Genomic DNA, 20340 nt, shown 5'->3' on the forward strand with positions numbered 1-20340 from the left:
GAAGAAACAGGGGTGGGACACCCCCCCGGGGTTATGGGGGTCCCACCAGCCACACACAAGTGGGAATCTAAGCCAGGGCCAACAGCCAGCCCCCCATCAGGCCAGTACCACCGGGCGGCATTTGCTTCGGTTCTCCGTCCACGTTTCAAAAAAGAGCAGAGCCCATCAGTAAGGAGAGAGAATCACTGATCAGCTGCCTCCTGCACACCCCGCACTGGGGATCGAGCCCGAAATCTGGGCTTGTGCCCTCACCGGGAGTCCAACCGTGACCTCCTGGTTCATAGATCGACGCTCCACCACTGAGCCACGCCGGCCGGGCGCATGCCCTGTGTCGTATACTGTGGCCCAGGACCCCCGCCCTGGGCCCGCCGCATCTGGGGTTCCTCGAGGTGCGAGAGGGTGAGATGGCCGCGGCAGGTTCCACCACTGCTGGCACTGTGCCCCGTGAAAATGCGCCTTTTTTCTTGGCAGAACCTGAGAGCCAGAAGCAACAAGGATGCCAAGGACCAGATCACCAAGAACTCCCTGGAAAGTGAGTTCTCGTGCCGAGGCCTCTTCATGCCCCTGAGGGGGCAGCCGCTGCGAGCAGACGGGGCATTTGCTGGGGAAGAGGCCTCTTCGTGCCCCTGAGGGGGCGGCCGCTGCGAGCAGACGGGGCATTTGCTGGGGAAGTGAAGGTGGTGCCCGCCGGTCGCCCTCTGGACTCCCCGCAGTGGTGTCCGGACGAGGACAGAGCAGCGGGGCCTGGCAGGGCGGGGAAGGAAGAGGGCAGGACAGCTTGCCACCAGCAGTCACAAACAGGAAAAATGGTGGGCGTGAGCAGATACCCACAAACCAGGCATTGCCTGGCGTTAAAAATGTCATGCTGTCCCCAGGAGCCCCAGGAGCCCCTGCTCTCAGATGACAAAACAGGTTTGGGACAAATGTCACCCACGCAGAACCCAGGCCCCAAGAGGTGCATAGAGGGTGCAGCCAGGGCGCCAGGCCTGCTCTCGGCCTCCTCCTCTCTCTGGGGGGAAGTGTGTTGGGAGAGAGGGGCCACTTCTCCCTCCCTGTTGCTAGGGCAGCAGGAGGTCACACTCGCAGGGAACAGCAGGGGTGCCTCTGCTGCCCAGAGCCTCCCCTGCTCAGCCTCGGTCTCCCTGTCTGTAAAATGGGGACAGCGATGCGCTCTGCACACAGGCCACGGGAGGCGCGGGCGGAGAGGCACTGGTGTGTGTATGGGGACACATCGCAGCATCTGAGCCTCCGGGGGGCGGTGCTCACCGTGGGAAGCGGGGCCCTGTGTCCACCGGTAAAGACGAGGGCCATGGCAGCCCCTGATTGGCTCCTGCCGTTCTCACGATCAGGCCTCCAAACTGTGCAAGAGGGAGTGGCATGCAGCCGGTTGGCTCCCGGGGGCCCTGGCCTGGAGAGCAGGTCTCCCGCCAGGGTGGGGACCCCCGCTGGCCCGTCCTCACGGGGTGCTGGCGGGCTCCCCAACCCCAGGGGGACACTAAGCAGCTTAGCGGTTGTCACTGAGTCAGCCACCGGGGCTCGGCTTCTGGCGGCAGCTCTGGGCTCCACGTTCATGGTACCAACTGACCGCCCAATGCCGTGGACCCGGCCTTGCTGGTACTTGAGGTCACTGAGCAAGGGGTGCGCTCGCTGCGAGGGTGAGCAGGTGGGGGCGGGGCGGCTCTCTCCACGGTGGCCCCTCTCTCCCCGCAGCCCTGCTCTACAAGCCTGTGGACCGGGTGACGCGGAGCACGCTGGTCCTGCACGTGAGTCCCGCGCCCCGGCCTTCCCACCGGCCTCTCGGCTCCCGCTGTTCTCGGGCGGACAGGGGTGTTTATGAGGGGCCCCTACTCCCCTTTTTCTGCTCCCTGCCTTCGCTGGAGATGCAGACATGAGGTGCCCCTGCCATCCTGGGCTCCTGGGGAGGGGATGTGGGGGAACAGCAGGCTCTCGGGGTGTCCTAGGCGCTCCCCTTGGAGCAGGGGCAGGGCGGGGCATCCCGTCTCCTGTGGGAACTAGGACTCCAGGTTGGTCAGATTGGGCACAACGGCGGGTGCGTTCCGGGGCCTGGAGGGTGGCCACCGCCTCCCAGCCTGGGGAGGCCCCGCCTTGTAGGGCTGTCTCTGAAGGCGGTGAGGCAGCCCCTGAATGGGTTGTCTTTTTTTTTTTTAATGTTTTTATTGATTTCAAAGAGGAAGGGAGAGAGAGAGAGAAACATGAGTGATGAGAGAGAATCAGGGAGCAGCTGCCTCCTGCACGCTCCCCAGTGGGGATCAAGCCTGCAACCCGGGCATGTGCCCTGACTGGGAATCGAACTGTGACCCCCTGGTTCATAAGTCAACGCTCAGACCACTGAGTCACGCCGGCCAGGCATGGGGTTGTCTTAATACTAAGAAGCAAAACCAGGAAACACACATGGCCCCTATTCCTGCTGCCCGGGAGACGCTGCTCACAGACTTAGAGCAAGTTGCACAGCCCCTGAGCCTCGCACGCTGGGGCTGTGAGCTTTCGGACGGAGGGAGAGGAGACGGGGTTTCCAGTTTGGAAGCATCTGGCCCGTGGCTCGTGTCCCCTCGCTGTGATGGTCTCAGGCCGCACCGCCCAGCGCCCTGGCGGGGCTGCCGGGAGCCTGTGGGCTGTCTGTGCAGGGCACCTGGACTTGGGAGCAGAAGGGATTGTGTTTCTCTGACCAGGGAGCTGGTGACCTTGAGGGCGAGTCACGTGCATCGCTCGTGGAGAAGGAGTCCGTGCTGCGTCCTTAGGCTCTTATCTACCAGAGGAGGAGCTGGGGGGCGGGGGGAGCTGTTTCCTCCTGACCTGGCACTGCCCGTGCTTCATGCTTCCGGACCGGGACCGAGTCCGCCCCCTAGGGACGTGCTGCCATGTCTGGAGACGTTTGTGGTTGTTAAACTGCAGATGAGGAGGTGCTGCTGGCATCCAGTGGGTGAGGCCGGGGAGGTGCCAGCTCCCACAGGACACAGGACCACACCCGCCACAGAGAATCATTTGGCCCAGCCCGGCCGGCGAGGCTCAGTGGTTGAGCTTCGACCTATGAACCAGGTCACGGTTCAATTCCCAGTCAGGGCACATGCCCGGGTTGTGGGCTCCATCCCCAGTGTGGGCCGTGCAGGAGGCAGCCGATCCATGATTCTCTCTCATCATTGATGTTTCTATCTCCCTCTCCCTCTCCCTTCTCGCAAATCAATAAAAATACTTATTAAAAAAATCAGCCGTAGCCGATTTGGCTCAGTGGATAGAGTGTCAACCTGCAGACTGAAGGGTCCCGGGTTCGATTCCAGTCAAGGGCACGTACCTCGGTTGTAGGCTTCTCTCCGGCCCACATTCTGGTCGGGGCGTGTGCAGGAGGCAACCCATCGATGTGTTCCTCTCACATCGATGTTTCTCTCTCTTTCCCTCTCCCTCCCACTCTCCCTAAAAATCAATGGAAAAATATCCTCAGGTGAGGATGAAAAAAAAAATAAAATCATTCGGCTCAGAGTGTCACCAGTGCCGAGGTGGAGGCAGCCTGCCCTGGACCCCGAGGGTGGGAGCCTCTCTTGGCAGCATGCGAGCCCCCAGGTTGTGGGAGTTCTGTTGGGCCCTGCCTCCCGAGTGCGCGCCCAGCGCTGCCCTGAGGCCCGGGCCCGGGTGAGAGGCGGCAGCGAGGCCTGCAGAGCCCGTGGCCCTGGGTGCAGCCCAGCGTGTGTCTGCAGTGTGCCCACAGAGGGCGGTGCCAAGGCTGTCTGACTCGCGTCCCCTCGCCTGCTGCAGGACTTGCTGAAGCACACCCCCCCCAGCCACCCCGACCACCCCCTGCTGCAGGACGCCCTGCGCATCTCCCAGAACTTCCTGTCCAGCATCAACGAGGAGATCACGCCCCGCCGGCAGTCCATGACCGTGAAGAAAGGCGAGGTAAGCGTGGCCGCGGTGGAGGGGGCCAGGGTCCCCTCTGGTCCTCAGCGGACGAACCCTGGACGGTTCAATGGGACACAGGAAGTGCAGTGCCTTTTGGGGTCTCTGACCCTGGCGGGGTCCCACCCAGTCCCGTGTGCAGGGCGTCAGAGTGGAATTGCACAGGCGCGAGCCTCACTCGGCTGCCTCTTCCTTTCTCCATCACGAGGGTTATGTCCAGGGCACCCCTTCTGTTACCCACACTTGGCCAGCTCGGGGTCCCCGCTGAGGAGACGGGAGAAGGAGGGTGGCCTGTCGCCTGCCTGGAACACCTAGCATCTCCTGAGTGTTCTTTTATTCAAGAAGAGTTGTCGCCGGATTTAAGGACTTAAATGGGAGAGAAAGGGAGGCGTGTGTGGCGTGCATGTGTGGCATCCAGAACACGTGTGTGACGTCTTCAGTCAGACATGTTCTCCTTCCCCCTCCCTCCTCCCTCACTGACAGCCGCCCGGTCCCCATCTCCCAGCACCTCATTGATGAGAGGCTGTAGAACAGAGGGGCTCAGGCCCTGGCCGGTCTGACTCAGTGGATAGAGCGTCGGCCTGGGGACTGAAGGGTCCCAGGTTCGATTCCGGTCAAGGGCACAGGCCCAGGTTGCGGGCTCGGTCCCCAGTAGGGGGCGTGCAGGAGGCAGCCGATCAATGATTCTCTCTCGCCGTTGATGTTTCTAGCTCTCTCTCCCTTTCCCTTTTTCTCTGAAATCAATAAAAAAAGTACATTTTAAAAAGAACAGAAGGGCTCAAGACGTACTGCCCCGGCCTGCCTGGTGGCCTCTGCCCCTTCCTGGGAGCGGCCCCGTGTGGTCAGGCCGGTGCCATCCCCGGCGGGCGGCACGCAGCGAGGCACAGAGATGCACCAGGCAGGGGGCTGGCCGCCATCGTGAGCATCCTCCGTCGGAAGGTGCACTCGGCGAGGGGAACTGACGCGCGGCCTCTGCGGTCTCCGGCCGTGAACCTGACGGCGGCCGCCGCCGAGAGCCACTTCCTCCTCTTTCTTGTGGTTCGTGCGCCAGGTGCTGGGTGTCAGGCTCCCGGGCGGGTCGCTCTGGGTCTCGTCGCCCAGGTCCTGGCCTCCCCATCCTCCTTGGGAGGCAGCTCCTTGCGTGCGGAGTGGGAAGCTCCCACCTGCCCAGGGTCTCACCGGGCCGGGCGGTGAGCGAGCGGCTTGGTCAGGTGTCTCCGGCTGGGCCTCCCGGGAAGAGCCGTGAGGAGGGAGATGTCCCCTCCATCCACTCTCAGGCCACCACACAGCAGGTCCCACAGCGAGGCTGCAGGCGGCCCTTGTGGCTCGGTGCACTGCCCCGGTCTCAGGCCCTGAGGGGCACCCCACCCCCTGCTTCCCCTGCGTGTCGGCCGGGTTTGGGGGGCTCTGTTTTAGCTGCTCTGGCAGTGTTCTACCGAGAGGAAAGGAGCCTCCATCAGCCTGGGCTTTTGGGGGTGCCCTCTAGCCACCATCTCCACCTGCTCGGCCTGGGTGAGTCAGAGAGGAGGCAGAGATGGGGGGCAGCACACAGTGGGGCTCAGGCCGGGACGCCGCAGGGGCAGGGGGGCTGGCCGGATGTGCCGGGCGCCGTGGCGTTGAGGCTTGTCTTAGGAAGATGAGGGTGTGTACAGGCAGGGGTGGGTGCGGAGGGGCCGGGCGGCCAAGGTGCCCAGGTGCTCCTCACAGCCCCACGTCCTCTCAGCCCAGCGGGCGGGCATGCTGGCTGCCCAGTAGCAGGGCATCTCAGGTGGCCCCATGGAGAATGGAGGTGCCGGAGGTGGGATTTCAGGGAGAGTGGGTGGGCCAGAGGGGAGGCCAGGGGGGTGGGGGGTCAGTGCAGGGGACCATCTGGGTGTTTCCAACCTGCAGGCCCAGGGGACCCTACTGAGTCCACTTCTGAGCTGGGCGTAGGGTGCCCTCTGCTGGTGGTGGCCAGGAGCTCAGTTCTTTTGAACTTAATTTTTTTTTAAGATTTTATTGATTTCAGAGAGGAAGGGAGTGGGAGAGAGAGAGAGAAACATCAATGATGAGAAAGATTCATTGATCGACTGCCCCCTGCACGCCCCACACTGGGGATGGAGCCTGCATCCCTGGCATGTGCCCTGACTGGGAATTGAACCCTGACCTTCTGGTTCATAGGTCGATGCTCAACCACTGAGCCATGCTGGCCGGGCCAGGCTGCCCTGTCTTTACCCAAGTGCCAGGCTCTGTGTGGCAGTTCCCCGTCCTTCGCGGGGCTGGCCCCGTGCCCAGTCTGAGACTCAGTGGCTTCTGAGGGGGTCTCCTGCCATCATTCCACACAGACGTCACATACCCTCCCAGCCTCGGGCCAATAGCCTTTCCCCACCCACGTGCCTTCTTCCACGGGCCAGGCTCCCAGGAGGGGCTCGTAACTGGTGAGCGGAGAAGAGCTTGCATGGCATATATGTTCTCGGGCCGATGAGACGGAGGCACGCTCTGGAACGTGGGTCTGCGGCTGGAGGTGGAGGGGGTGGAGGCCGCTGCCCTAACCTTGGCCCCTGCCCGCCCCGCCCGCAGCACAGGCAGCTGCTGAAGGACAGCTTCATGGTGGAGCTGGTGGAGGGCGCCCGCAAGCTGCGCCACGTCTTCCTGTTCACCGACCTGCTCCTCTGCACCAAGCTCAAGAAGCAGAGCGGAGGGTGAGTGACCGAAGCCCGTTGTGCCTGCAGGGGAGGCCCTGGGGCGTGGCATTGGTTTCATGCACAGAGGAAAGCTAGTTTGTTGTTGTTTGTTTTTGTTTCAAATGTACTTTTATCAGTTTCAGAGAGGAAGAGAGAGGGAGAGAGAAACATCAATGAAGAGAGAGAATCATGGATCAGCTGCCTCCTGCAGGCCCCCAACTGGGGATGGAGCCTGCAACCTGGGCACGTGCCCTGACCGGGAATCGAACCATGACCCCCTGGTTCATAGGTTGATGCTGAGCTATGCTGAGCCATGCCGGTTGGGCCTTCGTTTGTTTGTCTTTTGTTGTTTTCCTTTCACCGTGAGCCTGCGGAGGGCAGTCCCTGTGTGGCCGGGTGGTCCCTCTAAGCTGCATTCTGTTTCCACCTGAATGTGAGGCCCGGCTCAGGTTCAAGGTCATCACTGACCCCCTGGAGACCTCCCGGGTCTGGGTCAGGTCTCACTGGAGGACTGTTGTGTCGTGACTGGGAAGTGGGAGTGACTGGTGGGGGGGGGAGGTGGGGAGCTGCCGGGTGTGGTGCAGGCTGCCAGGTGGAGGGACTGGCTGCTGCACCTGGTTTCCACAAACCTGGTGATAGCTCCTAAGTTATTTCAACGTAGGCTGCAGACACTCTCCCCACCCCAAACACACACACTTGCGTGCCCACACGCGTACATGCACACACACATGTACGGGTGCACACACATGCACACGCACACACACCTATGTACACGCATATACGTACACACACGCACACACATGTACATGCACACAGCCTCCCAGGGATCACACCCCCAGCGTGTTCGCGCTGGGATGGAGGCAGGAAGGTCACATTGGGAGGGATCAGCAGTGGGCTCTTCCCCACCTTCCATTGCTGTGCTGAGTGGATTTAATCATTCACCTCAGCGAGGAGCCTCAGTGTCGACCTGTGAACCAGGAGGTCGCCGTTCGATTCCTGGTCGGGGCACAGGCCCGGGTTGCGGGCTCCATTCCCAGTGTGGGGCGTGCAAGAGCCGCCGACCCGTGATTCTCATCATTGATGTTTCTATCTCTCCCTCTCTCCCTTCCTCTCTGAAAGTAACAAAAAAATTTTTTAAAAACAAAGAAGAAGAAAAGAGTTTCCGTTTCCCCATATGTCAAGGCAAGGGTTCGCGCCCGGTAGATCAGCAGCCCCTCAAACTCGAGGACTTGGGGGGCCTCTGCGGGCCTGTCCTGGTTGTCATTGGGTGGCCGTAACGACTCCCACGTCACAGAGCCTGCCAATTGCCACCATCACTCCTTCCCCAGGGGAACGGGGCTTGTCAGACCCCCGGGGCCTCCGTCACACATGCCCGCGTCCAGGGATCTCCGACTCTGGGTCCTTAGCGTCAGCCGGGGGTCTCACGCCAGCCTGCCCCGCGGGCGCCAGGCTGAGGTTTCAGGTCGCGGCTCTCGGCTTCTGAAAGCAGCGATGTCGGCAGAGGAAGGCAGGGGTCAGAGGAAGGTGGGGTTGTGCTCACCTGCTCCTCCCTCCCCAGCAAAACCCAGCAGTACGACTGCAAGTGGTACATCCCGCTCACGGACCTCAGCTTCCAGACGGTGGACGAGTCCGAGGCGGCGCCCACCATCCCCCTGGTGGTGGACGAGGAGCTGGACGCCATGAAGATCAAGATCTCGCAGATCAAGAGTGACATCCAGAGAGAGAAGGTGGGCACGGAGGAGGCCGGGCTCTGCCGCTCGAGCGGGTGACCCCGCCTCTGGTTTCTGGGACCTGCTGGGCCTCCCCGTCAGGCGTGCAGCCTTCCAGAACGTGGCGAGGGCGAGGGCCCCGGCTGCCTTGATGGGGAGAGAGTCCCGGGTGGCACCCTGGGCCGCCCCGGGCAGACCCCTGGTTGTTGCTGGAGAGGCGTGGGTTTTAGGGCCAGTGAGGAGTGGTCCAGGCCACAGCAGGTCGCATGCAGTGGCCGCAGAGGAGGCGGGTCCCTAGGAGGTTGGCCCTGGTCCGGGTGACCCTGACGGAGGTGGGCACAGCAGGACAGATGTCCTCCTCGCTCCTCACCCACCTGCCAGCCTGCTGTGTGGGGAGGCCAGTAGGGGGTGTGGTGAGGTGGTTTATCCCCACGGAGGGGCCTGCCACCTCCCCGCAGAGGGGAAGCCAGGCCGCGTCCTTGGGGCTGCGGAGCCGTATGTGCTGCCACCGGGATGCTTGTCCCCATGGTGACCATAGTGTCAGGTCTGCCCGGGATGGTGGGTGCTCCAAAGGGAGGCGCATGGCACCCGGCAGGCAGGGTTTCCCCGACCAGGTCCTGGGGGTGCGCCCGGGCTCCGTGCAAACCCTCCCACACGCTCCCGGGGGCCTGATGCTGAAATGTGTGTGGTCCCAGGAGTGGGGAGGGGCCCTTGGCGTCACAGCGGCCCCTGCACAGTGTCCAGGTTTGAAGAAATTGAAAGACGGGAGGTTTGTAAAGGTCGCTCTTCTGCCCTTGTGATGCTCAGTGGTTAGAGCACCAGCCCGGGCCCGAAGGGTCTCGGGTTCGATTCCCGGTCCAGGGCACATACCTGGGTTGCAGGTTCATTCCCTGGCCCTGGTCAGGGCGCATATGGGAGGCAGCCAATCGATGTGTCTCTCTCCCCGCTCCCTTCCACTCTCTCTAAAAGCAACGGGAAAATACCCTCCTGGGAGGATTAACAAAAATAGGGAGGTTGGCTGAGCCCGGCCAGCAGCCTGTGCCCGGCCCTGACCCTTGACCCTGGAGCCGGCAGCAGCTGACCAAGGCGCTGTGCTGGGCTGAGCTGCCAGTGGCATTCCTGGCATCTGAGGGCTGAGCATCGGGGGAGCGGGAACTGGCCGAGCGGGACCAGGTGGCCCTGGCCCCCGGGCCGGGGATGTGACCACGACCTCTCCCCGCAGAGAGCCAACAAGGGCAGCAAGGCCATCGAGAGGCTGAAGAAGAAGCTGTCGGAGCAGGAATCCATGCTCCTGCTCATGTCCCCGAGCATGGCCTTCCGGGTGCACAGCCGCAACGGCAAGGTCAGTGCCCAGCGCGGGCTCACTCTGCCGCCCAGGCCCCTCCCGCTCCCCCTGCTCCCCTCCTGCTCCCCCTGCTCCCCTCCCGCCCCCCCCCACTCCCCTCCCGCTCCCCCAGGCCGGCCCTCCTGGTCCCTGGCTCCCACCCATTAGTACTGTCCCCGTGTGCGTGGCCGGCCGGCCAGAGGCGCGGAGGTGCGCGTGCCCCGGAGGGTGGTGTCCCACGTGGACAGGGACAGGGAGCAGCTTCGCTGGGGCAGAGGTAACGGGGCGCATTCTCCCCCCACCAGAGCTACACGTTCCTGATTTCCTCCGACTATGAGCGCGCCGAGTGGCGAGAGAACATCCGCGAGCAGCAGAAGAAGTGTGAGTGGCCTCCGCGCGGAGGGAGCCGTGTCCGGGGGGTCGGGGCGGAACGGTTCTCACCTGTGGCTTCAGACCTTCTTGTTCCCCCGAGTAGTGGGACTCCCGGTGAGATGTTCGGTGGCCCGGACGGCGTGGCTCCGTGGAAGGAGCGGCTCCGTGGAAGGAGCGTCGGCCTGGAGACTGAAGGAAGGGTCCCGGGTTCGGTTCCCGGACTGGGCCCAGGCCCGGGTTGCGGGCTCCTTCCCCAGTGTGGGGCGTGCAGGAGGCAGCCGGTCCATGACTCTCTCATCATGGATGCTTCTATCTCTCCCTCTCCCTTCCTCTCGGAAATCAACAAAAGTATATTTTTTTAAAAAAGAGAGAGAAGGAAGAACTCCCGTGGCCGTGCCGGGGAGTGGCTGACCCCGCGTCTGTGAGGGTTACGCTGGGATTTCTCCTGCTCTGCGCCTCCGGGGCCATGGCTCGCTCTGTCACACACCACTTCCTTCGCGGGAGCAGGTCTCGCCCGCCTGTCGTGCCCTCTCACCAGGGTGTGCCGAGGGTGCAATTGGGGGCGGCATCAGTAAGCGTCCCCCCGGAAAGGTCTGAGCGCCTGTGCCGACACCCCCCCCTCCCCAGGTTTCAAAAGCTTCTCCCTGACGTCCGTGGAGCTGCAGATGCTGACCAACTCGTGCGTCAAACTCCAGACGGTCCACTGCATCCCCCTGACCATCAACAAAGAAGGTGGGGACCCCCCCCCCGCCCCCGCGCATCCCTTTCTGCTGTCCGTCTGACCTGGGGACTGTGGCCTTCCGTCCCCACTGGCCTCTCCCAGGAGTGGGCGGGGTAGGACAGGTGCTGTTTGGCCCCACGGCTGGTGATTGAGGAGACCCATCGCCCCGCCCCCATCCCAAGACACTCCTCAGACTCCTCGTGCACCAGGGCTGGCCCCCCCCCTCGTCCCCCTGTCCCCCTGCCCCCCCACGGCCCTCCCCAGCCAGCACCTTTGGTTCACTGTTGCACACACTGGTGTACACTTGGTCGCACACACAGGTATATGCTGTACACGCATCCCCCCCCATCCATGTCACACGCTCCCGTGACCCCTCTCCTGTTCTCGGTCACTGGTCTCTCTGTGTTGTGAAAACAGCCCGATCCTGCCTCCCTGGGGTTGCTCAGGGGTTAAGCCATCCATCCAGGAACCAGGAGGTCACGGTTCAATTCCATTCTGGTCAGGGCACATGCCCAGCTTGTGGGCTCGATCTCCAGTAGTGGGTGTGCGGGGGGCAGCCAATCAGTGATTCTCTCTCATCATCGATATTTCGATCTCTCCCTCTCCCTCTCTGAAATCAATAAATACATATTTAAAACAAAAACAAAAACAGAAATGCTAGATCCTCAGGTCCCCAAGACAGGCCACGTGGATGTTTCCGGTCTGTGGCGTCACCTTGCCCCCTGCTGGGCACATGGCGACCACAGGGTGCCCCCGAGGGCTGATGGGGGAGGCGAGCCTGTCCCCTGCCGCCCTCCCTCAGGACAGACAGACGCTCACCTCTCTGTCTCTTGCGCAGACGATGAGTCTCCCGGCCTCTACGGCTTCCTGAATGTCATCGTCCACTCGGCCGCCGGCTTTAAGCAGAGCTCAAGTAAGTGTCCGGTCTGGGAAGGAAGGCGGCCGGGCGGGCGGGGAGCCCGAGGGTGTGGGACCAGGGAAGTGACTCCAGTGACCATCAGGCAGCTCTGAGCCCTGAGCCCTGAGCCCTGGGGGTGCGGCCCGGGGTGTGGAGCTGTTTTCCTGGGGTGGACCTTGCCCTTTCCCATGCCCGTCTCCGGTCCTGTGAGCGGGCGCGCTGACCCCTGCTGGTGGGGCTTGTCACTGCAGGGGCTGGAGTTGGCTACGGACAGACCAGTGAGCGAGGCTTCAGGTGGTCAGGGGCTCGTGGGTCCTGATGGGCAGCGTCGCTTTGGCTGCTCTGAGGAGTCCCTCTCGGGGGCCTCTCCCAGCTGCTGGAGTAGGTAGAGCAGTGAGGGCCGATCACCTGTACCTCCCGGTGCGCACACGCCCACCTGCGGTGGGCACACGTGTGTAAATTTACTGAAGACCCTCAAGCTGCACCCTCGCGATGGACGGATTGCACAGCGTGCAGGTGACACCCCTGCAAGGCTGCAGCACGCACAGCTGTTCCGGGTGCCTCTCGGGCTGTCCCCCACCTAAACGCTGGTGTGTCCAGGGGGCACCCGTCCTGCCTCCCTCGGTGCACAGACTCCCTTCTTCCTAGTCCCAGGGGCCCTCCCATCCACCACGCAGTGGAGCCCTCGCTGGTATGGCTCAGTGGATAGAGCGTCGGCCCGCGGAGGGAAGGGTCCCGGGTTCGATTCTGGTCGAGGGCACATACCTTGGTTACAGGTTCCCCGGCCCTGGTCAGGGTGCGTGCAGGAGGCAACCGATCCATGTGTCTCTCTCACATCGATGTTTCTCTCATCTCTCAGTCTCCCTTCCACTCTCTAAAAATCAATGTAAAAAATATCTTCGGGTGAGGATTAACCAAAAAAAAAAAAAAAAAGAAGAAGAAAGGAAATCAAGACCATTTTTTCCGATTTCAAAACTAACGCCCCCTCTTTTGAATGGGGGTTGTCCGGCCGGTGTGGCTCAGTGGTTGAGCGTCGACCTATGAACCAGGAGGTCACAGTTCAATACCACACATCCCCACACACACATACCCCCACCCTGCTCAGGGCACATGCCTGGGCTCTGGGCTCGATCCCCAGTAGGGGGCGTGCAGGAGGCAGCCCATCAGTGATTCTCTCTCATCATTGATTGATGTTTCTATCTCTCTCTCCCTTCCCCTTCCTCTCTGAAATCAATTAAAAAATACATTTTTTTTGAAGTGTGGGCCATGTGGTCACCCTCTGTGTCGCCCCCGCAGATCTGTACTGCACCCTGGAGGTGGACTCCTTTGGGTATTTTGTGAACAAAGCCAAGACGCGCGTCTACAGGGACACGGCTGAGCCCAACTGGAACGAGGTGAGGCGCCCCTTCCCACCGTTCTTGGCTGCTGCCCTTGTCCTGGGAGGAGTCCGAACCCCCAGAGGCTCCCCAAGGCTTCCCCCGAAGGCCGAAGGCCGTGCATTCCGGGAATCTCCTGGGGGAGGGGTGGCTTGCCCGAGAGATGTTATCTGCATCTTCCCGAGAAGTTTGCCCTCCCTCCCCCATGACAAAGAAATGACCGATTTTGCTGGAGGAGTGTTTGGAAAAAGAACTTAAAAGGGCCTTTTGTGCTGCCTTTGTTATTGCTGAGTGTTTACTTGGTAAGTTTCCATGGCATTTTTCCCGCGAAGTTGGAATGAGCCTTCTGTGACCCACTTGGTTTCCGGAAGCTCGGGGCTCTGCCGGGAGGGGGGGTGGGGAGGGTGGGAGTGGGGGCCTGGGCTTGGAGACCTGGGCGCTGGAAGGGTCCTCTTTGCTTGTCCCAGGCACTGGGTGTGTGGGTTGCTCTCTATTTTCCTCCGCCTTGGGTGACCTACTTACCCAGCGGGCCTGCCTGGAGCCGTTGATGGCAGCGTGGCCAGTCTTGATGAAGCCCCCAGATCTTTGAGAGGCGCCATTTCCAGGCCCCTGGAGCAGCCGTTGGCCCTCGGGTGGAGGGTGGGTGGAGGCTGCCAGGCTGCCCAGAGCTGCCACCACCACGCCCACCGCCCCCACCGCCCCTCCCCTTCCCTGCAGAGCGGGAAGCTAAGACCCACCAGGCTGTCTGGTCCCCGATGGGCCCTGCGACTGGTGGGGTGGTGGGGCCAGAACCCAGGTGTCAGTTCCCAGCATCCACTGCTCAGGCCGTTAGACTTGCTGCCTCCTTGGGGCTGGGGCCCAAGAAGCTGAGGGCATTGCCTGGTTGTGGGAGCCCCAGGCGTTCCCGCAGAAAGGGCTGCATGAGGGACGGGTCAGAGCCGGGGGCATCCGTCACAGAAAGCTTTGCAGAGAGCAAGAAGGTTGTGACCCAACGGGCAGGGAGGAGGAGGGTTCCGGACATGCAGCGAGCTCAGCTGCGAGCTGGGGTGGGGGTGGGGGTGTGTGTGGGACCCCGGCACAGGAGTGCCACAGCAGCAGGTCACCCAGCAACTGCCCAGGCGGTGCCTTCAGCGTCTCTAGGGGTCTTACCTGTTCCTGGCACACACAGCCCCGCCCCAAACCCATTCCGGCTCAGAAATAGCTGCTTTCTCCCCCACCCCAACCCCCCCAACTCTTCTCCATATCCCACTAAGAACCCATGCCCAACCCTCGCTGGTTTGGCTCAGTGAATAGAGTGTTGGCCTGCTGACTGAAGGGTCCCAGGTTCGATTCCTGGTCAAGAGCACATGCCCGGGTTGCAGGCTCCATCCCCAGTGGGGGGGCATGCAGGAGGCAGCTGATCCATGACTTTCTCTCATCATTGATGTTTCTATCTCTCTCCTTCTCCCTTCCTCTCTGAAATCAGTAAAAAAAAAAAAAAATCCTATATAATAAAAGCCTAATATGCTAAGTGTTCTGTTCAACTGTTCAACCAATCATTATGACACACACTGACCACCAGGGGGCAGACACTCCGACCAGTAGGTTAGCTTGCTGCTGGGATCCGGCCGATCGGGGACTGGGCAAGACTGGCCAGACACGCCCTGGAGCCCTCCCGCGGCCCCTCCTCAGCCCGATCGTGCCCTGGTGGGGTCTCTCGGCCTGGCCTGCGCCCTCTTGCAATCCGGGACCCCTTGGGGGATGTCAGAGAGCCAGTTTCGGCCCGATCCCCACAGGCCAGGCCAAGGGACCCCCGGGCCTCTAGTATATATATGTCTAAAAAAATGCCCAGGCCCCCAGAAGCATTGGTGTGAGGTGCAGAATGGCCTGAAGGTCTGTGGGGTGACGGAGGAGAAAGGTGACACACCTCCCAGCAGACACCCCGAAAGCCTTTGCGGCAGGTCTTTCCTCTGAAGTCCCCCTCTCTCCCGATCACCTCCTGCATCGGTGGTTTTTTCCCTTTCAGATATAGAAAGGGCAGCTTCGGGTCCACAACAAAGTGGAGCAGAAAGGACTGCGGTTTCTCATTATACCCTCTACCCCCCACACACACGCGCACACACACATGCACGCACATAGACACATGCACACACACATGCACAGCCCCGGGATGGGACATGTGTTAGAGTCAGCGAACCTACACGGATACATCGTCATCTCCCAAAGGCCATCCATACGATGTCTGCCTCTGTAGCCCCTCCCCTGAGCTGGTGCAGGCCGTGTGGGGCCCCGCCGCCCTGTGAGATGCTGGCTTCGGGGGCTGGGATTAGGTTTGAGAGTCATTCGGCGCTTGCTGCTTGGATCCGTGGTGCAGGCTCCTCCCCGGCCCGGGCCCTGGTCGCGGCTCGTGCAGGAGGCAACCCATCGGTGTGTTTCTCTCACATCGGTGTTTCCCTGTCTCGCCCTCTCTCCCTAAAAATCAATGGGAAAATATCCTCAGGTGAGGATTAGCAACAACAACATGAGTCATTCGGAGCTTCCAGATCTTCCAGACAGGGTCTCGGTGTGATGCTCACGGGGCCGCAGCGTCTGGGGTCTGCATCCCTGGGCTGCAGTGGGGGCGGCCTCCAGGCCTGGTCCTCCGGGGGCAGCGAAGAAGCTGTTTGTGAGACACCGCCCCGCGGAGGGCCCCTGCGGCCGCGGCAGGGACCGCCGCCCTCGGACCCGGCTGTTAACGTGGGGCTGTCCTTTCCCGGCGCTGCAGGAGTTTGAGATCGAGCTGGAGGGCTCCCAGACCTTGAGGATCCTGTGCTACGAGAAGTGTTACAACAAAACGAAGATCGCGAAGGAGGACGGCGAGAGCACCGACAGGATCATGGGGAAGGGCCAGGTCCAGGTGAGGCTGCGCCGCCTCCGCCCGTCTGTCTGTCTGTCTGTCTGTCTGTGTGAGTGTCCGTTAGGCCCCAGTGTGTCCCCAAAGGAAGTCCAGTTCCACTTGTTTATCCATCTGGGCTTTGGTTCCTCAAGGCAAAGGGTTATGAGGCCGGCGCTTCTGGGAAAAGCATGATGATCTTGCCCTGGCTGGTATGGCCCAGTGGTGAGAGCGTCGGCCTGGGCACCGAAGGGTTTCAGGTTCAATTCCTGGTCAAGGGCGCGCACCTGGGTTTCAGGTTCGATCCGATCCCTGGCCCTGGTCGGGACGCAGGCAGGAGGCAACCAATCAGTGTGTCTCTCCCACCTTGGTGTTCCTCTCTCTCTGTCCTCTCCCTCCCTTTCACTCTCTCTAAAAATCAATGGGAAAATATCCTTGGGAGAGGACTTAAAAATAACAATAATAAAAACAGACTTTATTTATCACCAGTAGCCCAGTTGTAGAACATTCCCATCACCCCAAAGCCATGTCCTCGTTCCCACGACAGTCACTTCCTGTCCCCCAGACCCAGGGGCTCCCGAGAGGAGTGTAGGGAGCCCTGCCGTGGGGCGTTGCCACAGGGGAGGGGAGTGCGGCTCAACTCTGACCCCCGACAAGGAACAGTGGGGACTTCTAGCCCAGGAGTAGGGTGAGGGGGTGTCAGTGGACGGCAGTCAGAGAAAACTTCAGGGTAGGAGGGTTCTGGCTGACCGCACCTAATGGGGCTCCTGTCAGAGGCAGGCCAGGGCGGGGTCAGGGGGTCAGACATCGCCTGGGGGCCAGAGGAGAATAAGAAATTGGGTCAGTTGTTAAGGCCATCAGATATCAGGGATGGCCTCTGGCCGAACTGACAGAGCAGGATTCTTCTGTCTTATCACTGGGCTCAGAGGATGTGCCAGGAGGAGGCCTCGCTGGAAAACAGCCCGGAGCAGCCTGGCTAGAGTTTGCTCAAGGAGAGACCGTCTGTCAGCTCCCTTGCCACACCTCCCGTGGCCGAGTGGAGTCATCTCACCTTGTGTGTGTGTGTGTGTGTGTGTGTGTGTGTGTGTGTGTGCTTGCGCGCGTCCCCACACCGGTAGCTTGGAGTGGGCCCTTCAGTGTCTGATCTGTGGTCATTGCTGGTGGAGAAGGCGGCTGGGCCCCACCCCTGGCCTCTGCCCCGGAGGGAGGGCTGATGGGAAGTCTGGTCTGGCCGCGAGCATCGTCCGCCAGGAAGGAATCCCGCCCAGCAAGCGGGAGAGGATGTTTGTGACTCAGGCCCGAATGGGCTGGCTGGGCTCCCGACGGCTTGTTAATGCACCGGGATCCCCAGGAGGAAGAAGGAAGGAAGGAGGAGGAGGAGGAGAGGTGATGAGGCCCCGCACCCCAGCCAGGCCTCCTGCTCCCTGACCCTGTGGGTGCTGTGGTGTGGGGCGCCTGGGGGAGCACCTCCATGCCCGGGACCCAGCCCCCTGAGACCAGGCTTTTCCCAGTCACTCCCGGCGCCTCCCTAGTGCCATGTGGGCGGGCGGGCAGGTGGGCGGTCCTGCTGCTCGTGGTGGGTGGGGTGGAGAGCTGGGGGGTGGGGAGTGCATGGCCTGCCCCCCCCCCAAGGTGCTCCCTGCCCCCCATACGCACTTTGGCTCATAAGCTGAGTGGAGAGCACTTCCTGTGAGGAGGGGAAGGCGCAGCACCCATGGGTGTCTGACCGGTGCAAGAACAGGTCCAGACGCCCAGCCGCCGGGGCTCCGTGGCTGAGCATCAACTGTGAACCAGGAGGTCATGGTTCATTCCCTCCCTGTCAGGGCACCTGCCCGGGTTGCGGGCTCCGTCCCCAGTGTGGGGCGTGCAGGAGGCAGCCGGCCCATGATTCTCTCTCGTCACTGATGTTTCTGTCTCTCCCTCTCCCTTTCCTTTCCTCTCGGAAATACATTTTAAAATATATGTTCAGGTTTTTTTTAAAGAAAGAAAACCGCCCCAGGGAGTGGGTGATGTGCAAACATTTGGGGCTCAGTCGGGAGCCAGGGAAGCGCTCGGTCCATTCTGGGCGGTGACGGCACAGAGGAGACCGCCGTCTCCAAGGAGGCGGGTGAGGAGGGAATGGCATTTCCTCCTGAGCACAGCTCCGTGCTGCCCCCCCCCCCCCGTCGGCGGAGGGCGGGGGAATAGGTACCCCGTGCCAGTCCACGGGTGCCCCAGCTGGCCTTGCCAACCACCAAGCACGCAGGCCAGCTCTGGTCCTCGGCCAGGCCGCTCCGGGCGTATCAGTGCCTGCCTTGCCTGGACGGGCCCTTCTGCCCTCCCCCCCCCCCCCCCCCCGCCTCCTGGAATGGGTGCAAAGGGTAGTTTTTTGTTTTGTTTTTTGTTAATATATGTTTATTCATGTCAGAGAGGAAGGGAGAGGGAGAAAGAGAGAAATATCCATGATGAGAGAGAATCATGGATCAGCTGCCTCCTGCACGCCCCACACTGGAGACCGAGCCCACAACCCGGGCCTGTGCCCTGACCAGGAATCGAACCGTGATCTCCAGGTTCATAGGTCGAAGCTCAACCACGGAGCCCCAAAGGGTAGTTTCCTAGGCAGACTTCAGGGCAGCCGGCCACCAGGCCCACAGCTCTGGGGAGACGAGCAGGATCCAGACCATTCTCCTGAGAACACTGGGTGTGAGCAGACATCACCCGACGCCCAGGCCCCATCCCCCAAGCGGCACTGCGGCCGGAGACCCCCAGGTGGCCCCCCAGGTGGCGTCGGGAGCACCCTCACATTTTCCCTGAGACGTCCCCTTCCTGGTGCTGGCTGCTGGCTGGCTGTTTTCCCAAACCCCCCACTTGTTTACTTCGCTGGGGCTTTCACAGTCGCCGACAGAGCTTGCCAGCCTTGACTGTTGTCTGGGGCCGCGGGGCGACGCTCGGGCTCCTCGTCGCCGTGTTATTCTGGCTGCTTCCGCTCGGCTTAGCACGCTCTGTGCTTTGGCACCGAGCCAGCCCGGGGTTGGCCTCTCCCACCAGAGCCGCCGTCCAGGGCCACTGCGAGGGCCGGGCCCAGGGCGGAGCCCCCTGCGGCCTGCGGCCGGTGGCCCGGGTCTCGCCTGCAGGCCAGCTCCTGCCACGGCCTCTGGGCCGGGTGGTGGGGGGTCTGGACCTCGGTGCTGGGGGTGGACGATGGCACCGAATCCCCTGTCACCGGGCCAGCTATCCAGGAGGGACAGGCATGGGGTGTCCTCAGCTCTGTCCGTCCGAGGCAGTGCGTGCCATTATTGGGGTAACTGGCTGGGGTGTGCAGGCCCTGGGGGTGTCCCCGGGGCGCCTCCCGCCATGCGATGCACGGGCCAGGCAGCCGCGTTACTCAGCGTTTCCAGCGCCCACAGGAAACGGCCCCTGGAGAAGGAAATTGGGCTTTTCTGGGCTTTGGAGAAAACCATGATGCGACACAGTTCCCGTAACCAATCGGCTGCTGGCGGGGCTGTTTTTTCCAAACAGAGGCCCCAAAAAAAGTCGAAAACTGAAGGGTCAGAGGAAGCTTTGACCTTGGCGAGCCAGGCTGGAGGGGCGGGGCTTCCTGCGCACCCCAGTCAAAAGGCTGCGGAGTCCGGGGCGCCCGTCCAGCCTCCCGCCCAGCCCTGCCCGCCCTCCGACCAGCGACCAGCGGGACAAGGATGCGAAAGGCGCCGGCCGCTCCGGCCGCCATGCGGGGCCTCCTGCGCTGCTTCCACCGGAGCCCGGGGGTCTGTGCGGACAAGCACCTGTGCGCTCCGGGCACCACCCTGTGGACCCACCTTCGAAACCTCCTGTGCAAGGGCAAGGTGGGCCGGCGGGGCCGTGCTGTCTCCCGGGGGGAGCTGTGTCCGGCAGGGGCCTCCGTCCCCTCCTCTCCCTGTCCCTTTGCTGGTCGGCTGCGTTGGCCAAGTCTCAGTTCTTTGGTTGTTTTTTTTTAAATACGGTTTTATTGATTTTTAGAGAGAGGAGGGAGAGGGGCAGAGAGAGATCGGCTGCCTCCTGCAGGCCCCACACTGGGGATGGAGCCCGCAACCTGGGCCTGTGCCCTGGCCGGAATCGAACCTGACCTCCCGGTTCCTAGGTCGACGCTCAGCCGCTAGCCGGCCGGGCCGGGCCCTCCTTAGGTGACTTTAAACAGCGGAGTCCTGCAGGCCAGCGCCCCGGGTCCCTAGCGTCGTGATTCAGAGCTGGGCGCCGGCTCCTTCTGGGCCAGACTCTAAGCCACAAGCCTGACACAGCGGGAGGCCCCTCCTGGGCACCAGGCCCCACGGCCAGACCCCAGTCCCAGCGCACGCTGTGGGAGGAGCCGCGGCCGAACTTCTGGATGGCGTTGCCTCCAGGCAGATCTGCGTGAAATGGGGCGTCCAGAATTGTCACTTAGAGCGAGGACTCAGCGCTGGCTGAGCGGAGCACCTGTGAGGGTTGACCCGGGGGGGGGGGGGGGAGGGGGCGGTGGCAGGGGGGCCCCAGCTCCTGGACTGCCAGCATGGACTTCAGCTCCC

General features: G+C 62.3%; 1 protein-coding gene across 1 annotated transcript in view; it reads left to right on the plus strand.

Moving 5' to 3' along the window:
• Positions 1 to 20340, plus strand: part of BCR (BCR activator of RhoGEF and GTPase) — a gene marked incomplete at its 5' end in the record, with an annotated part of 72434 nt that overhangs the window by 44439 nt on the left and 7655 nt on the right. The window contains 11 exons of the mRNA XM_081113951.1: positions 472 to 532; positions 1711 to 1763; positions 3769 to 3909; positions 6469 to 6590; positions 8131 to 8299; positions 9504 to 9623; positions 9911 to 9986; positions 10605 to 10709; positions 11537 to 11611; positions 12893 to 12990; positions 15716 to 15847. Of these exons, the coding sequence (XP_080970077.1) occupies positions 472 to 532; positions 1711 to 1763; positions 3769 to 3909; positions 6469 to 6590; positions 8131 to 8299; positions 9504 to 9623; positions 9911 to 9986; positions 10605 to 10709; positions 11537 to 11611; positions 12893 to 12990; positions 15716 to 15847 (1152 nt within the window). The remainder of the gene's footprint in view (positions 1 to 471; positions 533 to 1710; positions 1764 to 3768; positions 3910 to 6468; positions 6591 to 8130; positions 8300 to 9503; positions 9624 to 9910; positions 9987 to 10604; positions 10710 to 11536; positions 11612 to 12892; positions 12991 to 15715; positions 15848 to 20340) is intronic.

Source organism: Myotis nattereri (assembly GCF_964212035.1).
Source record: "Myotis nattereri genome assembly, chromosome: 19".
NCBI lineage: Eukaryota > Metazoa > Chordata > Mammalia > Chiroptera > Vespertilionidae > Myotis > Myotis nattereri.